This window comes from Enhydra lutris, unplaced genomic scaffold, assembly GCF_002288905.1.
Source record: "Enhydra lutris kenyoni isolate GAN:26980312 unplaced genomic scaffold, ASM228890v2 scaffoldscaffold14, whole genome shotgun sequence".
Lineage (NCBI taxonomy): Eukaryota > Metazoa > Chordata > Mammalia > Carnivora > Mustelidae > Enhydra > Enhydra lutris.
In genome coordinates, this window is record NW_019154098.1 from 11,587,212 (window position 1) to 11,610,426 (window position 23,215).

The 23,215-nt window shown below is 43.1% G+C and overlaps 1 protein-coding gene across 3 annotated transcripts in view; it reads left to right on the plus strand.

Annotated features, from left to right (window-relative positions):
- The window catches only part of LOC111146849 (ArfGAP with SH3 domain, ankyrin repeat and PH domain 1), a 353,910-nt gene that overhangs the window by 251,070 nt on the left and 79,625 nt on the right, over window positions 1–23,215 (plus strand). For all 3 annotated transcript variants that reach the window (XM_022502557.1, XM_022502555.1, XM_022502556.1), the window contains 4 exons: window positions 5,636–5,765; window positions 6,998–7,083; window positions 16,976–17,051; window positions 18,609–18,695. In XM_022502557.1, coding sequence (XP_022358265.1) covers window positions 5,636–5,765; window positions 6,998–7,083; window positions 16,976–17,051; window positions 18,609–18,695 — 379 coding nt within the window. The remainder of the gene's footprint in view (window positions 1–5,635; window positions 5,766–6,997; window positions 7,084–16,975; window positions 17,052–18,608; window positions 18,696–23,215) is intronic.

A 23,215-nucleotide genomic window follows, 5' to 3' on the forward strand; every position in this document is an offset into this window, starting at 1 on the left:
ACTGTATTCGAATGTGTCTGGCTGTTCACTGGTCTGTATATTGCCCTCCAGCATCTGGCCTTGGTGAGCACAGAGACCACACGGTCCTTGTGTTTGGTACTTATCTCCCAGGACCTTGCAGAACCTTGGGCACATAGTTAGTGCACAGGGAATAGCTACCGAAAGAATGAAAGAATTACCCACATCTGCAAATGTGTACCAGAACTCATGAGTTCAGCAGGTCCTGATTCTAGGATTTCACCAGAAACATTTTTGTTTTTCTTTTTTAATAAATCCCTGGCAATAAATTATTTTGCTAAGATAGGCTTCTTTCTCACTCTGTATAGTAGTACAGGAAGTAAAAAAGAAAACAGCAAATATTTGATTATACGATGTGGTAGGAGTCATTTGAGTATGAATTATAGAAAACAAAAGGATATATCAAAAAAAAAATTAAATAAGAGAGAGAGAAAAGTTAATTTATTAGCTGTGAGAACCCAGGGTGGCTGCTCTGTGGTCTTCATTTAGAACCCCGGAGGCAGTGAGCCATTGTGGTTAAGACCACAGGGGAATCAGAGGCCATGGGAGAAGCTGGGTGGTGCCACTTATCAGTTCTATGACTTAACTTTGATGATGGTCCTCACCTGTTATTAAAACAAACAACGAAGAAGAAGAAAAATTACCTACTTCTCAAGGCTTCTTTGAGGACAAGATAATGTAATATGTTGACGTTATTGCTACTGCTGTCTGGATACAGCTGGCCCTCAGTCAGTAGTTTCTAGCAAGATTTTTAATGATCAAATAATAGTTGGTCAAAACAATACCCATACATCAAACGTCAAATAGTACTTGCATTGGTTGAGACTGTGACTGCGTATAGCAGACGCCCCGGTAACAGTGGCTCCGACAAGAGTTTATCGGAGAACATAAAGGTCCTAGGGCAGACTGGGCACCCATCACAGCAGCCCTTACACGTCGTCGGAATGTCTGTGCTGCCCCCCAGACGCTGAGCTCAGGGAGTCCGTGCTGCCCCTGATGCGGCAGCTTTCTTTTCCTAATGAGGAACAGGAGAGGGGATCCTAAGTAGGCAATGGGCGTACTTCCTGTGAAAAGACACAGTGGTTGTCAGCCCAGGGCTCCTGTCCTGCTGCTCCCTCTCCTGTCCCCCCTGCTGCCGGCCCCCTGGCTTCTCTGCCTCTGTGTTCCTCGGTGTTCTCCCCTGCTGCCGCAGATCAGGGCTTAGCTCCGTGCACAGCCAGCCCCGTCACATTTCCACCCCCACCCAGGTCAGCCAGTGCGGTTCATGCAACGGCATGTGGGTAAACCAGTTGTCAGTGTTTGAACTTCTGGGAGTGTAGATATTCGGGGGCAGTTGAATGGTGTCTTATAATGGATTTCCATTCATACAGCACCATTTTTTGCCTTTCCTTAATGAAATAATTGCCTCATTTCTGCATCTGCCTGGTCTATGTGAATGTGTTGTGGACTTTTGTTATCTGTTCCCACTGATGTCCAACACCTATAAATACTGTTTCTGTTTAGAAAATACACTCTCTACGTTGTAACAATGATTATATGTGGACTAACATTGGGTTGTCTGTCAGTCCCTCTTCTCTGTCCTGGAGAATCCTTGCACAGCTCTTTAGATCAAAAGTGTCACTGGCGGGGCGCCTGGGTGGCTCAGTGGTTAAAGCCTCTGCCTTTGGCTCAGGTCATGATCTCAGGGTCCTGGGATCAAGTCCCGCATCGGGCTCTCTGCTCAGCGGGGAGCCTGCCTCCTCCTCCTCTCTCTCTCTCTGCCTCTCTCTCTGCCTACTTGTGATCTGTCTGTCAAATTAAAAAAAAAAAAAAAGTGTCACTGGCATGCTGGGCTGCCTTTCCATGGGGACTGCCCTGCCTTCTCTTCCTGGAGCAGTCCCATATTTGGTGACATGCTACTTCCAGTCGTTTGCAGGGAACAGTTCTAAAGGAGGGAAACGTTTCAGATTTTGGCATGTCCAGAAATATCTCCATTCTGCCATCACACAGAATGGGAGTTTGGCTGAATGTAAAATCCTAATTTTATAACCATATTCACTCGAACTATTGAAGAGATTGCTTCACTGTCTTATTATTTCCAGAGTAATGAAAGATTCCAATGCGGCTTTGCTCCCCATTTCTCTGTGTGTGACATGGGGGTTTGTGGAAGGGGTTCACTTATTCACAGTTAGAAAATGTTAACCTTTTGGGGCACCTGGGTGCTCAGTCAGTTAAGCATCTGACCCTTGATTTCGGCTCAGGTCATGATCTCAGGGTCCTGGGATTAAGCCCCATGTCAGGCTCCATGCTCAGCGGGAAGTCTGCTTAAAGATTCTCCCGCTCCCTCTGCCCCTTCCCCTGTGCGTTCTCTCTCTCTCTCAAATAAATAAATCTTTAAAAAGAAAAGAAAATGTTAGTCTTTTTTTCCCCAAAGGTTCGACATTTCGGCACGCATGCATGCATTGACCTTCTCCTTGCAATTTTTAGTTCTTCAGTTCTAGAAATGTTTCCTGTCATTCCTCCCATCTGTTTTGTTTTTCTATTTATTCTCCTAAAATGCCTCACCATATAGTATTGGACTCCCCAGGTGGTTGTTACAATTTTTCTCTCTTTTCTGTCCTAATTGTCTATTATGTTTTAGATTATTTTCAACCTTTTATTCCCACTGTTTCAGTCGACTTTATTTGGCTGTCATATTTTCAATTTCCAAAGCCCTTTTTCTTGATTAGTTGGGAGGTTTTGGTGGTCTTTTTATAGTTCCTTGTTGTTTCAACAAATGTTGGAGAAGTTGTAGAGAAAGGGAAACCTCTTACACTGTTGGTGGGAATGCAAGTTTGTGCAGCCACTTTGGAGAACAGTGTGGGAGTTCCTAAAAAAATTAAAAATAGAGCTACCCTATGACCCAGCAATTGCACTACTGGGTATTTACCCCAAAGATACAGATGTAGTGAAAAGAAGGGCCATATGCACCCCAGTGTCCATAGCAGCAATGGCCACAATTGCCGAACTGTGGAAAGAGCCGAGATGCCCTTCAGCAGATGAATGGATAAAGAAGATGTGGTCCATATACCCCATGGAATTTTACTCAGCCATCAGAAAGGATGAACACCCAACTTTCACATCAGCATGGATGGGACTGGAGGAGATTATGCTGAGTGAAATAAGTCAGGCAGAGAAAGTCAATTATATGGTTTCACTCATTTGTGGAACATAAGGACATTATGGAACATTATTGTGGAACATAGCATGGAGGACATTAGGAGAAGGAAGAGAAAAATGAAGGGGGGGGAGATTGGAATGGGAGACGAATCATGAGAGACTATGAACTCTGGGAAACAAACTGAGGGTTTTAGAGGGGAGGTGGGTGGGGGGATGGGTGAGCCTGGTGACAGGTATTAAGGAGGGCACGGATTGCATGGAGCCCTGGGTGTTGTACGCAAACAATGAATCATGAAACACTGCATCAGAAACTAATGATGTATTGTATGGTGTCTAGCATAGCGTAATAAAAAAAATTTTTTTAAGTTTCTTGTTGTTTCATAGAAACAGTATTTTAGCTCTCTGAGGATTTGATTATGTTTTATAAGATATTCTTTTTCTTACTGCCTCTGGTTACCTCACCACCACCCCCAACTTGCTCTTTCTATCTCTTGCTTTCATTTTGGAGGTTTTCCTCAGTTATTTTACCATCCTTCACTGCCCATTCATATCTGAGAGCAAAGCACCCAAAAGTTGATGGAAAGCTCATACTTGTCAGCAGGACCAGGCAAGAATGCCGTGAGCTCCCTTTTTAGGTTTTAGGATGTCAAGATAGATTTTTTTCTTCCTTTTTTTTCTTTCTTTCTTTTTTTTTTTTTTTTCTTTTTTAGAGAGAGTGGGGAGGGGCAGAGGGAGAAAGAGACTCTCAAGCAGACTCCCTGCTGGGCACAGAGCCTGATCTAGGGCTCAGTCCCAGGACCCTGAGATCAGAACCTGAGCCAAAATCAAGAGTCAGATGCGCAACCAGCTGAGCCACCCAGGGGCCCCAAGACAGCTTGTTAATCAGGAGCATTCTAAGTGTCAGTATCCAGAGGTGTGTCTTCTGGCATCATTCAGTCCCCTCAGCCCCCTGTCTGGTGATTGTATATTATGGTATTCTGGAAGCAACAAAGGCCAGGGAGGTACCCCTGTGGTTCGGGGTGTGCACTTTCTCTTTTTCTCTGTGTAGACCTGCTCTTCCAAATATCTGTTGAATTCTCTCATCCTTTTTTGTCTTCAGTTTTTGTCTTTGGGAGATTATATTCTTTATGGTTTTTAATATCATCCTAGTGGAATTATGGAAGGAAGAAGAAATGAAGACCTGTGGTCAAGTCACCACATTAACCCAAAAGTCAGTTGATACTCAGGCCTACTCCTCGTGGTTCTTCTCAAATGTCTTTAGCTTTCTGCTTCTCTTCCCACCCACACCAGTGGAGAGAGCTGAGGCTTAACCCCCAGCTGCTTTCACGCCTGCTTGATGGCCAATATGGCTAATAAGATATGGCATTACAGTGTTAGAGTCATCCCAACCAGATTTATAGTAGATTTTCCCATGGGTTGATTTTCTACCGTGTTTGTATATAGACAGGGATATTGGCTCTCTTTGGGGTTTGATTTCCTACAATTACAAGTTAAAAGAAGATTTGAAGGCCAAGTCAGTTCATCTTTGCATTCACAACTAAAATTCACTCTTCCTGAAATTGGAGGTCTATTTTCAAGTTATTTCGGAAAGAGGGTCATAACCATTGGTGTTACTGCCAATGTACCATCTATCATAGCAAAGCGTTAGCCTCAGGTTGTATTGGTTTAATATGGGTCCTCCTTCGTAATTGCCTCCTTCCCTTTTGGCCCCCTCCACACCGAAGAACATTTTATAGGATTCCAAATTACAAATTGGAATCCTTATTTTGTATAATTGTCCCAGATGGTTGAATTATTAAAATGTGTTATGGGGATATGGAAATGTCCCAGGTTTAGAGAAATATTGGAAATTACCTTTGACTACTTTTTGTGCACTTTGATTGTCTTGAAATAATTCTCAGACCCATCATCTGTTGGTAATCTAGATATGCCTCAGTTCTTCAACTTTCTGAGTCTTTTTCATCGTAAAGTACTTTACCCAAGAAAAAGTCAACTGTCGATATTTCTTCATGCCCACCAAAATATGAGAGAATTTATAAGAATTCATCCACATGTGGGTGCTGGGTGGCGCATTCAGTTAGGTTAAGCATATGACTTTTGGTTTCACTTCAGGTTGTGATCTCAAGATCGTGAGATCGAGCTTTGTGTTGGGTGCCGTGCTCAGAGCAGAGCTTGCTTAGGACTCTCTCCCCTCTATGTGCATGCACTCTCTCTTTCTCTCTCCTCTCTCAAACAAATAAATCTTTAAAAAAAAAAAAAATTCATCCATGTGTAAGATCACAGTTAAAATGTAAGAGGTTCCCTAGGTGTTAATCTCTACAGTGTGTGTGTTCTCTCTGATTCTTCCTTTTGACCAATGTTACCAACATAAGAGTTTCTGCCACTTAGCTCTTGTAAATAAGAAACAATTAGTGGCTCTCGTTAAAGGAGGGAAGGACGAGAACTTTTTTTTTAATGATGGTATCTGCTTTAACTACAGCACGAAGATTGAGAAGGAGAAAAGAGAGCATGCAAAGCAGCACGGGATGATCCGGACAGAGATCACGGGGGCTGAGATTGCAGAAGAGATGGAGAAGGAACGGCGCCTCTTCCAGCTCCAAATGTGCGAAGTAAGAACGGCTTTTGCAAGCATTTCCCTGGAGTTTCATAACTGTGATCTCTCCTGCTAGTTGGGAGTTTTTATGCTTAAATGCAGGCTGTTTGGTTATTAGAGGAGGGGACCGTTTCTTAAGGGTTCTCGTCTCCATTTTTCTCCAAGCCTTGTGGGATCCGCCATTTCACTGTTGTCTCATATTTTGAGCCTTGGTCCTGGGGGGCTCTTTATGCCAAAACAGGATTCTTTGGTGAGAACTTTAATGTTGCTTGTGAGTGAGTGTGGAAAAAAATGTTTGGTGAGAAGTAACCCTGGTGAATATGAAGTCTTCCTGATACAGGTGTAGAGCATGTTTATTGTTTTTTTAACCACATGTCCGGGTTGAATGAAAGCTTAAATAAAGTAGTGATTAAGAAAACCTGAGTTCATGAAAGCATGCTCCTTTGGACTTAGAGCAGTGGTTCTCAAACTGGGTTCCCAGTGAACACTGGCACTCCCTGACCTGGCATCCTGCCCATTCTGACGCTAACTAACATTGTGTTGTAGAGTTCCTTTTATAGTTCTCTGAAAATACTAAGTTGGATAGAATTTTATCAATTTTAAGTTTTTCTTTTTTAAATGTTCCCCCCATACTTTAAGCTTCTTCTCAAACCTATCTGCTCATAAACACTTCTCATAATAAAACAAGTGAAAAAAAGCAAAGAATCTCAACAGAAAATCTTGACCTACTAGTAAAAATCAGACCTAGTAGTGTTAGTTAACAGCATAAATTAATAATGGGTTACTTTAATTCTTCCACATTTTTTTTTTAATTCCTCCATTCTTGAATACCAAAAATTCTTCCTGGAAGTTTCGCTATCTGATGGCCTATGCCTCAAGAGAATGCTGTTTTCCTTGTTTTCTGCAAAGAACAGTCAACCATCCTTCAGGTTTTGACCATATGAACCCTTAAGTTTGAGATCCACTGCACCAGGGGGATATAATCAGTTATTCTAGAATGTTTTACTATGTTTGATTCTGCTTGTCTTGTAAACTAATGAGCATTTATAAAACGCTAACACTCTAATCATTTCATTTGTACACTTGGGACTGCCAAATCAGCATTTCCCAAATTAAACTCACGCTGTCTGAGGGCAGCCAAGGTTCAGTAACTTGTGTGGATTCATGACTGGTGTTCTGCTGCCCAAACCCATGGCTGTAAAACCGTATCTGTAATGAGCAACATACAATTTTGTTTTATTTCCACAGTATCTCATTAAAGTTAATGAAATCAAGACCAAAAAGGGTGTGGATCTGCTGCAGAATCTCATAAAGTATTATCATGCACAGTGCAAGTAAGTAGAATATCATGGTCACAATTATTAGCCCAAGTAAGACCCCCTTCACTTATTTGGTTTTCTTAATTGTTTCTTCCTTTCTGGTTTTCATTTGGTCACTATATATAGTGTGATATCAGAACCTTCCAAAACCTCATAAGAAATAGTATTATGTTCCATCTTCGTTGTTTTCTGTAAGTAACTCAAATTAGTGCAAGTATTTGGCTACTCAAAAATGCTGTCTTACTTACAAATCCTGACAGTGGCCTTGACAGTCTGTAAAGCTCTTGTTACAGATACAGGCGTCCCTGTCACGTCCCTGTCGCGACAGAGGCCCCAGTGACCTCCACGCCCTCCTCCCTTACTTGGCATTTTACCTATTATCGGGTCATTTGTTCCACGTATACCTACTTGGAGTGTTTTTCTTTGTCATCTAAATTAGGCGAAATTAAATACTTGGGACACTAAGAATACTTTGCCTCTATACTCAGATTCCTACGAATTGGTGGTACATCCACTGTATATACCAGCACCATTTTTGCTTATTAATGTTGCATTTTTATTATGCTTGAGATTCTGTGGTATTGCATTTGCTTATTTACTTCTTGTTTATTTACTGGATTAGCTTTCGTGGGTTTTCTGGTAGAGTTTTTATGTGAAAACGTGCCCATTATTAAAATTTGTAATGCTCTAGTAAGATCTTTATATTTGGCTGAGACAGTTAAGGAGGTCAGCGTTAATACTGTGGAATGCACAGAAGGCGCGGGTCAGAAAGGTGAGTTCAAACCTTGGCTCTGCAGCCAGGTGACTGTGTCATCTTCATCCGGTTCATCTTTAACCCTCAGCTCCCTAAGCTGTAAAGTGGGGTTAAGGTTAGTAGATGTGAGAATTAAATGAGATAATGCATGTGGAGCCGACTACATTGTATGTGTTTGCAGCTCTGAGGATTCCAAGTGGCACTGGTATCATTCGTTCATACATGGATCGTACAGAATTGTTTCAGGAGAAGCTTTTAACGATCAAATTGTTATTTACATAGATCTGATTTGTTAACTTTTTTCTTCTTTTCAAAATAAATTCCACGTTTTATAAATAAATGTGTATCACATACAAGGAAAAAATACATTGAAATGGAAACAGCTGCAGGTTTATAAGACAAAATTTGCCTGTGACAGCCTCATGCTAAAGACCTGGTCCCTAATTTTAGTTTCGGGTGAATTTTTCATCTTTCATCAATTTCAGTTTTCCTAGAAATGCATCATTGCTTTGAAACCTCTACAGAAATAAGGGAACCTCTCAGTCTTCTCCATTACAACACTTTGGCAGCAAATCTGATTTTACCTGATTTTAGAAATCTCTCTCTCTCTCTCTCTCTTTTTTAAAGTAAGCTGTACGCCCGGTGTGGTGCTCAGACTCAAAACCCTGAGACCAGGCGTTGCATGCTTCACCAAGTGAGCCAGCCAGGCACCCCAGAAATCTTCTGATCTCACATTCTCTTACCGTACAGAGAAGGGTTTAACCTCCACAGACATTAGCTTTCCAAGATGTAAGATGTTTTGTAAACTATACAGTTCTTAACCTTTGTTCCTAAAGGTGAAAAGAAGAGCAACCTGGGTAGCTAATGCGTCCTCCCCTTCATTCCTTCGCTCCCTGCTTTTTCACTTTCCAGAAATACTTACCATCTACTGACAAAGGCCAGGTTCTTTGAAACAAGTACTCTGCTCTCAGGAGCCAATTCTCTGGTACAGGAAGTGAGTTGGGTCATCAGTCATCACAGTGGGCCTTGGAAGTAACTGCTGATAGGGCATCAGGAGAAGGAGAGACTTTCATCCAGGTGGACTGAGAAGGGCTCCTTGAAGTGGGGGGTGGTGGGTGGTGGCAGTCGGGAGTAGACTTGGGGGATGGCTGGCATCTGGTCCTTGGAATCTGGTAGAAGAGTCTCTCTGAAGCAGAGAGATAGCAGAAGGAAACCCCACACAGTAAAAACCTCTCTGTGGGAAGAGGTATTCCCTCCTTCTGGGAAGAGGTTATAATGGGGTTCTGCCCCTGGTTGAACCTCAAGAATTCCCACATAGCAAGAAGCCAGGGTAATACTCTTTCAGGGAGACTCATTCTTTCCTACTTCAGGCAATTCCTCAGAAACCCTTAATAGACTTGTAAACCATCTCTACCTAATTCAGAAGCAGTGGGGGCGGGGGTGCCTGGGTGGCTCAGTCAGTAAAGTGTCTGCCTTCGGCTTGGGTCACAATCCCAGGGTCCTGGAATCCAGCCCTGTGTTGGGCTCTCTCTGCTCAGCGGGGAGCCTGCGTCTCCCCCTCCCACTGCCTGCCACTCCCCCTGCTTGTGCACTCACTCTCCCTCTCTGTCAAAGAAAAAAATAAAATCCTTTAAAAAAAAAAAAAAAAAAAAAGAGGATTTCATATCCTAAGTACTTACTCCAGTTCCCCAAATGATTTTCAGTACAAAGTCAAGGGGCGTCTAAGAGTAAGTTTGCTCTGGTAACACCCTGTACAGTCCCAGCACTTCAGCGGGGATGCAGCTGCTGCAGTGGAACAATACGGGGAGCAGAAGAGAAGAGCTTCTGACTTTCTGTTACCCTTTCCAGCTCACCCACACCACCTGCTTGTCACTTTCACACTTGAACACTGTGGGGAACATGCTGCTTTCAGAACAAGCATAATCCTACTGCTCACCCACTCCTTTTACCACCTAGCAGGTGTCATTGCGGTCTGCAGGACCAGGAGCACTTACGAACAGTACTATAGTGCCCCTGATTTTAAAATAATAAGAGCTAACATTTATCAAGGGCAATCAGGAAATTGTAGCTCTGGAAGGATGAGTAACTTGCCCAAAGGCATATTCATTCAGTAGATGCTTGGTAAACATGTCAAAGGGGACAAAGCAGAAGAAACCAAAGGAAGAAATAGATAAGTTGGGGCTGCCTGGGTGGCTCAGTGGGTTAAGCCTCTGCCTTTGGCTCAGGTCATGATCTCGGGGTCCTGGGATCGAGCCCTACATCGGGCTCGCTGCTTAGCACAGAGCCTGCTTCCCTTCCCCTCTCTCTGCCTGCCTCTCCGCCTGCTTGTGATCTCTGTCTCTGTCAAGTAAATAAATAAAATCTTAAAAAGAAAGAAAGAAATAGATAAGTTGGACTTCAAAATTCAAAAAGGTTTTGTGCGTGAAAGGACATTATTAAGAAAGCAAAAGGGCGTCTGGGTGGCACAGTCTATTAAGCATCTGCTTTTGGCTCAGGTCATGATCCCAGGGTCCTGGGATCGAGCCCCACATCAGGTTCCCTGCTCAGCGGGGAGCCTGCTTCTCCCTCTCCCTGCTGCTCCCCCTGCTTATTCTGCCTCTCTCTTTCTCTCTTTCTTTCTCAGTCAAATAAAATCTTTAAAAATAAAAAATTAAAAAAAAAAAAAAAGACAGCCCACAGAATGGGAGGAAAATAATTGCAAATCATTTATCTGATAAGGGTCTGGTATCCAGAATATATAAAGAACTCCTACAACTTAACAACAAAAAGATAATCCATTTTAAAAGTGGGCAAAGAATTTTAATAGCCATTTCTCTGGAATAGATGCACAATGGCCAAAAGCACAAGAAACAAATCTCAATGTCATTAGTCATTGAGGAAAATACAAACCAAAACCACAATGAGATACCACTTTGCCCCCACTAGGGTGGCAGGATTTAAAAAAACAACAGCAACAACAAAATGGAAACTAGGTCTTGGCGAGAATGTAGAGAAATTGGAGCCCACAATACATTCCTGAAAGAAATGTAAGTAGGTGCAGCTACTTTGGAAGATCTCTTGGCAGTTCCTCAAAAATTTAAGCCTAGAATTACATGGCCTTGCAATCGTATGCCTAGGTAGATAACCCAAGAGGAGTGAAAACAAGTATTTAACAAAATGTTAACAAAATGAACAAGAATGTGTTCATACATATTTATAGCCTCATTATTCACAGTAGCCAAAGTGTAGAAACACCCAAATGCCCATCAGCTGATGCCCAGACAAAGTACTGTACTGCAGTGCGGTGGGATGCTGTTGGGCTGTATGACTGCGGATTGCCCCATGAGCCGGACCGTGGCGCTCCACTCCCTCTGCTGTCCTTGGAATGTGGGTTCTGCTTGCCTTTCCCATTCCCAGAGGCTGCCCCAAGGACATGGCCTTGAGATGATGATGTGGCATTGAGAACGCCTGCGCAGTGTATGCATGACTGAGCACAGTTGGAGTCTCTTTATAAACTTTGGACATTTGGAAGGCAGGTGCAGGGACCCAGTCACATAGCTGCCGCCCAAGACAGCACTCACATGTCAGCTCCCCTTGCTTTTATAGAAACTGCCCCTGCCCACCTGCAGGGGCCCGCTGCTCTCTCAGGTCTCTTCCTGCGCTCTGTGTACAGCGGCCAGTTTCAGATCACACTCAGGAAGCTCCCAGGAGGGATATAAAGCCACATACGTGCTGTAGCAGGGACCAAGATCTGAAACGTTCTAAGTGAAAGAAGCCTGATGTGGAAGGCCCCATACTGTAGGATTCTGTTTAAACAAAATACCCGTAGAGAAAGGTCCACTGAGACAGAAAGCAGAGTATTGTTTGCTAGAGCAAGGGAGGAACTGGGAACCATTGCTAACAGGTACGGGCTTCCTTCTTGGGGTGACAGCCGTGTTCTCGAATTAGTGGGGACAGTTGCACCACATTGTGAACATACTAAACACCACTGAATTGTACACTTTGAAGTGGTAGATTTTACATTACATGAATTTTATCTTAATTTTTTTAATACAGAAAACAGTAACAAAAGAAAAGCAAAGATCCATGTCCTCATAGAACTTACATGTAGAAGGTGATAGAACCAAGTGTTACAGCCAGGTCTCTGTGACTCCAGAGTGCACGCTCTTGATAACGTCAGAAATCTGAATTTGGTAAGCCTGGATTTGGGCCTGGACATCTCTATTTTTAAGACTCTCTAAATGTGAGCCCAGCATATCACTATCAGCAAGCTCTTTGACCTGAACTGTCGAGATACATTTGTGGTTAATTAGTACTTCTACGAATTAACCCTTGTCCCTTTAAGTTTCTTAACCACCACAGGACGCAAGTGGAATGTATCAAGAAAATATCAGCCCCGCTAACTGGAAATCAGTACCTGGAGCTTCGAAGTAGGCTTTCAGGAGGGGTTGGTGGGTGATGTGTTAAGAAAGCACTTCATTTTTTAAAATTTGTTTTCTAATTTGTTTTAAAGAACCATGCTCTCTGTGATACTACGAGGCATCCTGGCTTCTTGTGGAAAATAATATGCTTCCAGAGCACTTCAGCCTTTGACCGAAGAGCCCCTCTTTCCAAGCCAAGCAGGATATGATTGGGGTAGTAGGAAGATCCTGCTGTCTCTCTTTCTTGAAATTTAATTAAAAGCAGGAAGAACATAGTGTCTCCCTTTCCCATCCTTATTTGGACAGAATAAGAGGTGAAGTACTTAGCGACTTTCTCAGGTTAGAGAGGACTGCCTCGCTCTGAGCATGTGCTCTGCCTGATGGACGGGTGACTGTTCACACTCAGGAGCCCGCACTCTGCCGCCGTGAGCGTGTCTCAGTATTTGGGAGCAATGCGAGGGCCCTTCTGCCTGTCATTTGGCAGCTTTTATTTTTCTGGCACTGTGGGTCCTTAAAATGTGGTCCTGTTTCTTTCAAGCCGCTTCTTTCAGAAGCGAAGCCGGTGCAGCTGTGTCTCTAAGGTCAGAGAGACAATGAAGCTCATTTTGCTGGCCTGTGGCCATCATGTATTCAACTTCTTCTCTGTGCCTGGCATTTTAAGAACATTATGACAGTGCTCACAAGAACTCTCCACGGTACATGGGGTCATCTCCATTTCCTGCAAAAGGACACTGAGGCACAGGGATTCAGAGATTATGCTGTTACTCAGCGGAAGAGCCAGGATTTGGACCCAGATCAGCCTGATATGTTTAACTACTACCTGTGCTCCAGAGCTGGGAATACTTTCACTCAAATCCCGACTCTAAACCGAATGACTAGATGGCCCCATTTAAACAACTTAAACTCTCTGGGCCTCAGTTACCTTGTTATTATCTATTTTGTTGCCTTCCTAATGAGACTTAAAAGGGATGCTTAATTATGCATAATAACGAGTGACTGGCACAGAATACTTACATGCCAGTAAGTATTATTATTATTACTGTAGTATATTATTATTACTGTCATTATTGTTATTACTGTTAATCATCATCTGTTTTCCAAAGATCTCATTATATTTCAGTTATGTGCAGAGAAAGTGGCCAGGGGACAAGTGGGGTGTCAGAAAGGTGATGTCACTTTCCGCAGAGAAGGCTTACACATTCAGGTTGAGTGACAGGTAATCAGAACCGACATTTGTGCTTCCTTTTCCAATGAGGAGAACACTCTTACCTGTGGTAGTTCGTCTGCCTCTCTCGGAAGCCAGGAAGCATCCACCTTCGGATGATCATGCTCACCTTCAGAGAGGGTCACAACCTGCCCAAGGTTGTACATACAGTGAAATTGAGAGATTTTGGCTCTCAATCCAAAATGTGATACACTTTTGACTCCAGAGTTCATGTATTTCCAGTGAACCAGAGCCAGTGAACTGGAGGGAGGAGACCAAGAACAGAGAAGCCCCCTGCCCTCAGTGAAATGTTATGGCAGGTGATGTGTGACCATAACTCTGAAGCCCACCCAGCCCATGGCTGAGACTAACTGCTCAAGGCAGGCACAGTCAGGCATAGAGGGCAGGGGTCACCAGACCCACCTGGCCGTGGACAGCACGTCGGCCTTTGCTTACTGATGACTGTGTTACTAATGTCAAAATGGTTTTGTTCTCCCTGCAACTTGTCCCCTCTGCCTCCTGTTCCCGTTTCTCACCAAAACCCAGAAGCGAGCCCTAGTGTAACTTTCTGAGATGGACTCAGCTCAGTTGGTTCTTTTCTTAACTTTGTTTTGCCTAATATATGAATATATAATGTGTTTTAGAAAATGAAGTTAACAAAAGAGAAAACCTGTTATCTCGGTGAGAAGATAATTGGATTTATGCATATGATTTGGTTGTAAAAATTGGGTCATATTATAGATTAAAATGATTTCTTATTCTGTTAATTTTTCTTAGTCTGTGTTTGTAATGTCCTGAAGAATTCAGATGTAGGAAGACAGACTTGTTGGGGTCTTTCTTCAGCCTTTGAATTGGTAGGAATTTGTCCCCTTCCAGCTTGTTTTCACATGCTGATAAATAACTTGTCATTTTTAGCAGTGCCATCTCAAATGAAAACAGTGCCCTTCTTCTCCTAAAAATGTGTGTGTTTTATAACATTCCTGTGTGCTCTTCAACTCTGAGTTCACTTATTCAGTTAGTCCAGGAGAACAACTACCGTGGTGGAAATGGTGGTATTCTCTACTATCTTAACACGCTACCCACTGGCCACACGTGGCTGCTGTGGCTGGTGAGACTTTAGGAACTGAATTTTACATGAATTTTAATTAAATTGGCTGCTAGTGGCTACCCCATTAGAAAACACAAACCTAGAGCATTGTCATTTAAACTCATCTTTAAAAAAAAAAGATCATTCAATTTCCTTCAAGTGAAAATGAAACACTAAACCTGTCTGTAGTGAATTTCTATCCCTCGGGGAAGAGCATGACTCCTTCCGTGATAAACCCACACAGTCCAGGGAAGGAAGAGAACATGTACTGAGCGTGTCCTAACAACCCAGCGCTTTGTGGAGCGAGTTCGTAGGTGTTACCGGTGTTACCCGCCCCACTGAGTACAGTTAACATGAGCAGAAGTGACTCACCAGGGAACCCCTGCTAGTAAGCCCTCGAGCACAGATTCTAAGCCATAAGCCTCTTACCCTGAGGCCCTTTTTCTGTTGTAAGGAGTCCTGCTGGCATCCACCTTACACTGATATGTTCTATCTTCAGACCCTTTGTCCAGAAATTATTTCAGTATCAGAGATGAGAAGTGGTTTTACTGTGAGTGACTTTGTAGCCATCCTCCTGCCTCTTCCACAGATCCTTTTTCCCGCATGTAGATGTTGCTGGTCCAGGTTAATGTTCATGAATGGCCTGTTCTGGGCAGAGCACAGCCTGCAGCTCTAGGGCTGACATTAGTCCTAGGCACAAGCCCATGCTGGAAAATGCCATCCCCTGGATAGGCCAGACCAGGGCAAGCTGCTGTGGGAGGCAGCAGCAAACGGAGCTACAGTAGAGGCGTAGGGGGGAAAGGCATTTCAGCAAGAGGGAACAGCAGATGCAAAGGCCAGGGAGAACTGAAGGGGAAAAAAATGTAGCATGGCTGGGGTCCAATTTTTTCAAAAAAAGATAGTAGGAGATAAAACCAGAAAGCTATTCAGGGGCCAGAACACAAGTCGCATTCAATTCCATACTGAGAAGTTTAACTTCGATCCCGATAGGCAGTGGTGAACCACTGAATGTTAGAAGGGTTTAAATGTAGCTCTCAAGTTAAATGGTTAACCGAGGGGCACCTGGGTGGCTCAGTGGGTTAAAGCCTCTGCCTTCAGCTCAGGTCATGATCCCAGGGTCCTGGGATCGAGCCCCACATCGGGCTCTCTGCTTGGCCAGGAGCCTGCCTCCTCCTCTCTCTCTGCCTGTCTCTCTGCCTACTTGTGATCTCTGTCTGTCAAATAAATAAATAAAATTTTAAAAAAAAAATGGTTAACCGAAAAGCCCTCCTTCCTCCCATTCCTCAGCTGAAAGACTTTGTGAAGAGAGTGCTTCTTTTCCTTATTTTAGTAAGGGTTCTCAGCTGAAGATGTCAACCTTAAAAAATGCTCACACATGTGGATTTCAGTATTCATTCCTGGAGGGCCAGTTCTGGTAAGGATGTATTGTTACCAGTGATGGTGCATGTTAAGCTTTACATTTGGAGATACGGATCCTAAGATGTGCCCTAAAACTTCCTGATCGCACTCCGTTCTTGTTACTCACTGAGCATCTGCCTGGGGCGGGACCCACTGCGATCCGGAGATGAGACAGTCTTCGTCCTTAAGGACCTCATTCTTCTGTGGGGAAACAGCAGCAGATGTGGGGCGGGCAGGGTTAGAGAAGCCTCCAGGAGGACAGAGAACCGTACAAACACTGAAACAAGTGGGACTCCTGGGTGGAGGGATCAGACAGGAAATCTCTTGGCTTGGCCGTCAGGAGCAGGGGTGTCCGAGTCAGAGCCTGGTCCCGAATCCCAGTTTTGCCACTTCGCTAGATGCGTGAGCAATGATGCACTCACCCTGTGCCTCAGTTTATCCTCTGAAAAGGCAGTGAGATTGAAGTGCTCGTGAACTCCTTCGGGTTGCTGTGGGGAGCGAATGAGATAACTCACATAAAGTGCAAGCGTGCTTAGCTTGCTCTGCTCGCTCGGCACCTGCCAGTGCAGATTCTTACTCAGGGTGACGTGGCCCCGTCTGGCTGTGCACGTGGCCGGGCACCATCCGTCCAACTTGCTGTGCTTTGAGCGCGTGCCCAGCAGTCTTTGGAGAACTGAAAGGTGGCCTCTCCTTACAGCTTCTCCTTACAGCGTCTAATTCATCCTCATGATATTCCACCAGTTACGGTGTCTCTCTCTTTCGAATTCAAATACAGCACAACCGGGGGGGCTGTTTCTGTGAAGAGACGGGTGTGCACATGAGACCTCGGTGTTGGGGCCGCGGCTGTAATTTCCTCTGTTTATGTGACAGCTGCCAGCACGTGTCAGATAGTGCCCGTAATCTGCTTGTTGGTACATCTTTATAAAACACTGAAATGCGTTTATAAGTGTTTTGTGTAGCTGTGTGGGTAGAGAGCACATATATTCGTGTTCTCAGATCTTACGGGTAACTAGAGCTCATTTCTTTTTTATACTTCTGGTAAATCTCTGCTGTTCTCCTTATAGTTTCTTTCAAGATGGCTTGAAAACGGCTGATAAATTGAAACAGTACATCGAGAAACTGGCTGCTGATTTATATAATGTAAGTATTTCATGAAGTACACGCATTTTAAGTTGGTTTTGTAGATAAATATCAGTGCATTTGAAATCTGGATTAGAAGAGCTTTAAAGAAAAGAAGCAGGGGTAAGTGATCTGTCAGGATAAACCCAGTGCAGGTAAGCCTTCAGTTTAAATCAGAAGGCCTTGATGGTCAGATGTCCTAGAGTACGTTTTGGGAGCATAGGAAGAACGAGGGTGTGTAACCTTTGGTTCTAGGTGGCTGTCCATTCAGGGTCGAGTAGCATTACCTGTGAGTGCCCTGCAGTCAGCACTTGGAGGAAGAATGTTTGACCATGAAAGACAAAACTTAAGATTATCTCAAAGTAGGCAGGTTTATGATTTTTTTTGTTCACTTGTTCTGTATTTTCTCTCTTTTATCAGATGTCTGGAATTTTGCTTTTATAATAGCAAAGTCACACAAACTTTTTTGAGAAAAAAACTAAATGCAGGAATAGAAATGGCCAGTTTGTTCCCCATAATCCACTTGGCACTAAATATTATTAAAAGTATGTTTTATGAGTACAACTACATATGTTGAAATAAGGTTTCAGAGTTATGAATAATACCTTCTATTTTCTATAACTTTAAAAACTGTGTGTAGCTGTGTATTTTTTCTGATTGTCTTTTTTTTTTTAAGATTTTATTATTAGAGCACGAGAGAGCACAAGCAGCAGGGGGAAGGGAAAAGAAAGAGGGAGAAGCAGGATCCCCACTGAGCAGGGAGCCCGACCGACATGGGGCTAGATCCCAGGACCCTGGGATCATGACCTAATCCCAAGGCAAGCGTTTACCTGACCGAGCCACTCAGATGTCATCACTTCCCATTGTCTTTTAATAGTTAACATGATTTGGGTTTAAGTTCTAGCTGATTAAAAAAAAAAAAAAAAAAACCAGCACCAGTCCCTTACCCTTGGGTGCCACTGTGCAAACATTCATATACCTTAACCCATTGGGTTCTGGTCCTTTTTCACAGTTTCTTCTGGCCCATTTAGTCACATTATGGAATTCCTGCTACCACCTTTTGAAAGACCAGAAGCAAGTGACCCAGTGTTCTTTCTAAACTTTGTTTAAGAATGGTACTTCAGGGCACCTGGGTGGCTCATTTGGTTGAACAGCTACCTTCAGCTCAGGTCATGATCCTGGAGTCCCAGGATCGAGTCCCGCATCAGACTCCCTGCTTAGCAGGGAGTCTGCTTCTCTCAAGGACCTCTCCTCTCATGCTCTCTCTTTCTCTCTCAAATAAATGAATAAAATTAAAAAAAAAAAAAAAAGAAGGGTACTTCAGAGCTAATTGTCTTACCTAGATGTATTAATAAGAAGGCCTGTTGCATCAAGTCACTAATTTCAAAAGTCACTGGTACTTACATAAGATGAGAAAATTCTGCCTTTCATATAAAAAAAATGAGACCGTGTAAAGATTTTAATAAAGAAATCAATGATGTAATTGAACTTTTTGATGACTGGTATATTTGGGTGAATTAAGCTCAGCTCATTAATATATAAAAGATATGTAATGAAAGTCATGTTTTTCTGTCACAGATAAAACAGACCCAGGATGAAGAAAAGAAACAGCTCACTGCACTCCGAGACTTAATAAAATCCTCTCTTCAACTCGATCAGAAGGAAGTAGGTGATCTCTGTGTTTTCCAGCAGGGCTACCAGTAAAAAAGTGAGGTGGCTTGGGATGGCCTCCGTGTTTCCTGATCTGCAAAATAGGCATGTCACCAGCTTCCTGCCACCGTGGTTGTGGGGACAAACAAAATAGAAGATACAAGTGTATACCTGCTGCCTCGCCCCATATAGTGACCATGCTTTATGACCCTTGCCCTCCTTGCACAAAAGATGTTCTTAATGCCTGAACTACAATTCCAGAACCCTAGGTTTGCCATTCCGGCTTTGAAGTCATGTATTTCAAATGTGCTCTGTCCTCTCAGGGTGAAGTGCACACCCATGTCCTCTTTAGGTCTTCTCTGTCTTTCTGGGCAGCCAGAAGGGGGCCAATACAGAATCCTCTAGAATCATCTAGTAGAGAGCAGGCCAGCCATACAAACCCGCAGTCATACCCTAAGTGGTATTTGTGCCGTGAGAGATCTGTTGGGAAGGGGCATTCCAGCAGAGGGGGGATGCTGAGAGGACCCTGAGATGGAAGCTGCCTGAAATAGTCCACAGTTGCCCCCAGCAGTTTGGGGGTAAAGAGGGCGGAAGATTGAGAGATGGGGTTTCTGAGGTGGAAACTCAGGCCTAGTGATAGATGACCTTGGGCGCACACAACAGGGTATGGACTTCATGCCAAGGGTAAGTAAGCTAAACAGTGAGCACTATATGTTACATAGGGGAGGGTCAAGGTTTGCCTGTTTGTATTAGGAAGTTATCATGCATTGAATTTAAGTGCGGTATCTCAGTGCATGTTTACTGATAACCACATAAAGCAGAGATTTTTTTTTTTTACGATTTTATTTTTTTATTTGACAGAGATAGAAAGGGAGCACAAGTAGGCAAGAGCAGCAGGCAGAGGGAGAGGGAGAAGCAGGCTCTCCACCGAGCAGAAAGCCCGATGTGGGGCTTGATCCCAGCACCCTGGTATCATGACCCGAGCTGAAGGCAGCTGCTTAACCGACTGAGCCACCCAGGCGCCCCATGCTGAACATTTCTTATATTTCCATTTCCGCATGATATCACCTCACAATGGCAAACTGACTGTACATTCTGATATTTTTTGAAGGGGCTTCTGAGTCCAAAACAAAAAAAAAAAGCCAACCCTCCTCAAACGTACAAGCCCTGGACCTGCCACCCTCACCCTTTAAAGCAACCCAGAAGGTTCTCTTTACTGAGTGAAGATAGTCCTCTGGGTTTCCGAGCAGAAGTGTACAGCCCTTTCACCCTGGGTACCTGCAGACTGGAAGTAGACATCAGTGGCCAGGAGGTGTGGACCTCTTTAGTCCAGGGCCTCAACCAGCATCTGTACCTGTGTCTGGAGGCCTCTTTTGAGATGCTTAGTACTGGCTTACAAATCCTAGGAGAAGTGGTCCCCTTGAATGATTTTTCCATGTAAGAGCAATGGAAAGACTAAAACGGTGGAGAGTAAGAAGTACATTGCTGTTCAGGCATGGGCAGAAATTTGCAAGGTTTTTTTAACCACTTCCTACCTTTGCTTTCTTGTACAGTATTACCTCCTTCCTGTGTATGGAAGCTTTCTTCGGGGGAAAAAAGGCCATTGCAGTCCCTTTTTGTTTTGCGTAGCGGCTGATGTAATCTTCTCCCAGTAGTTAAAGAACAAAGTTGCATATAAGCCAAACGAGTGTGTACACGATAAAATGCGCATGATTTGATTTAAAACCACCCCAAATTAATAAATGATGTGTGTTTGTTAGCACTGTGATCAGAGTATTTTACGGGTAAAATTGATCTTTCACAGCACACTTATCCCATTCCCATGCTGTTCATCATCTGTCATTGCAAAATAAGGCTGGTAGGTAATGATTTCTAATGACTCAAAAAAAAAAGGAGACCATCCACGTAGAGTTCTTAACATAGCACTGCTATTCTAGAAGAGTGTAAACTAACCTGATAAATGACCTGAGGAATTGAAAGCACCCAGCAAACTATTTAACCTCTCATCCCCACCAGGTTCTAACTTGACTCTTTTAAAGGAGGCTTCAAGAATTTGAGCTGTCAGTAGGATCCCCAGACTTTTGGTGGACTTGTTTTTTCCTGTCAAAATTCTTCATTGACTTCTGACAGATGTTCTATGAAATTAATTATCTTAAGCTTTTATAATAGCCTAACTTCCTAAGAGAACCGTTTGCTACATAACTATCTTTAGGGTTGAAAATATTTTAAATAATGATGATACTAATAATCTTTCCCAAAATTCCAGCATTTTGTTCGAGTCTCTCTCCATTTCCCATCATAGTGTGGTTTGCACGGTGTTTGACAGATTCTGTGTTTTGCTCATCTCTGCAGGATTTGACACACTGTCTGGCACCCAAAAGCTACTCAATAAATATTTAGTAAACAGAAGGAATCCCTTGCCCCCTCCATGTATCCCTTACATGAGAGATCTGAAGCTTCTCTAGTAGAGGTTAGTTTTAGGTTGGATACCACAAACATTTCTAACCCAATTAAAGCAGTGAGTAATTACTTGCAGTTTAAAAAGATTTGAGATATTACTCCTTAATAATTCATTTTATATGTTAGTATGGTTTTCTAAGAAGAAAGTAAGGTGATTTCTCCATACTCTAATAGAGAATAAGGAATGGAACTTTAAAAAAATGACACCATAGTTTCATTCTATAGTTTACATTCTTGGCTCATGTTATGGAGTTTTTCCAAGATTTTATTTTAAGATCATTGTGTAAGTTTAGTTTTATATTTATTGCCTGAATGAATTTCTCACTTGGATTTCTCTTTCTTGAGTACATGTTTAATTTTTATTATATTATCAAAGGATTCAGACCTCTTTCATTCCTTCCATCATGTTTTGTTTTGTTAATTATTGTGTTAATTCTCCATTATTTTCTCAAAAAAGAAAACCCTCTTTTTGTTTATCTAGAGCTCCCTGCAAAGCAAGCAGAATGGCCATCATTTCTCAGAGTGCAGAAGTAATAGTTTGTAGGACTACTTTTTTTTTAAAGATTTTATTTATATATTTGACAGAGATCACAAGTAGGCAGAGAGACAGCCAGAGAGAGAAGGGGAAGAAGGCTCCCTGCTGAGCAGAGAGCCCAATGCAGGGCTGGATCCCAGGACCCTGGGATCATGACCCAACCCGAAGACAGAGGCTTAACCCACTGAGCCACCCAGGCGCCCCAGTTTGTAGGACTACTTTAAGCCATAGAACTCATCAGTAGTCGATGTAGGGTTGTTGCTGTATTTCTGAAACATGCTGATTCCTTCCTGCTCAGCTTAATGGAGTAGTCTTCTGAGGTCAGAGCCTGGAGATCAGCCACTGTATTCACCTTTAAAAGCATATTTACCTCATGGAAAGCAAGGTCCATTCAGCTTGTTGCTCAGAATTTAAAGTTTATTTAAGCTAATACTAAATATATGTAAGGGAGGGGTACCTGGGTGGCTCAGTGGGTTAAAGCCTCTACCTTCGACTTAGGTCATGATCCCAGGGTCCTGGGATCGAGCCCCACATCGGGCTTTCTGCTCAGTGGGGAGCCTGCTTCCTCCTCTCTCTCTCTCTCTGCCTGCCTCTCTGCCTACTTGTGATCTCTCTCTGTCAAATAAATAAAATCTTAAAAAAAATATATATATATATATATATATATATGTAAGGGATGTCTTAGAGGCAAATTTACAGAACATAATATTTTTCATAAGTTAATAACATCCAAATCCTTGCTTTACAAAAAATAAATACTCTTGTTTGTAAAACTTAGGTTTTATTTGAAGGATTAGCAAACAGGCTTTTAGAGATGCATAGTTCTAAAGCATTCAGACCAACCTAGAAATTACATGGGCAGACAGAGAGCAGTTTCGTTCAATGGAAAGCATTCCAAGGAACAGAGTTATTCTTTTAATAAGAATTTTTATCCAGGGAGATTTCAGATTTTGTTTTTAATGTTCTCGGGAGGTATAGAAATGGCAGCGATCCCTGACTCCAGATCCAGAGTTGAGCTGTTTTAACGTGACATCATTGGGTGGAAGCAGAAAGCTCCGTGGATTTCCTTTATCCCGGCCCCTTGTTTCGTCCCATGCCTCAGATCTCCACTACCAGACCTAATTTTCCATCCTGATTGTTCTGTATTAGTATTATGGACACATCGCTGCCTCCTTTAAGAAAACAGTGTGTGTCACTGATGCTGTTGGGGTCTGTCATGGCAGCGCCGGGGGAGGAAGCCCGTCTGGTCCATAGTACCGTCCTGAGGCCCCATCTCCGTCCAGAAAGCCTGAAAGCGTCTATGAGGGAGGATTTGGGATTCAAGTTACTATGAGTGCAAGGCTGTGGGTCCTGATTAAAAGTAAATATGTAGGAGAATTTCTTTTTTTTTTTTTTTTAAAGATTTTATTTATTTATTTGACAGAGAGAAATCACAAGTAGGCAGAGAAGCAGGCAGAGAGAGAGAAGGAAGCAGGCTCCCTGCTGAGCAGAAAGCCCGATGTGGGGCTCGAACCCAGGACCTGGGATCATGACCTGCGCC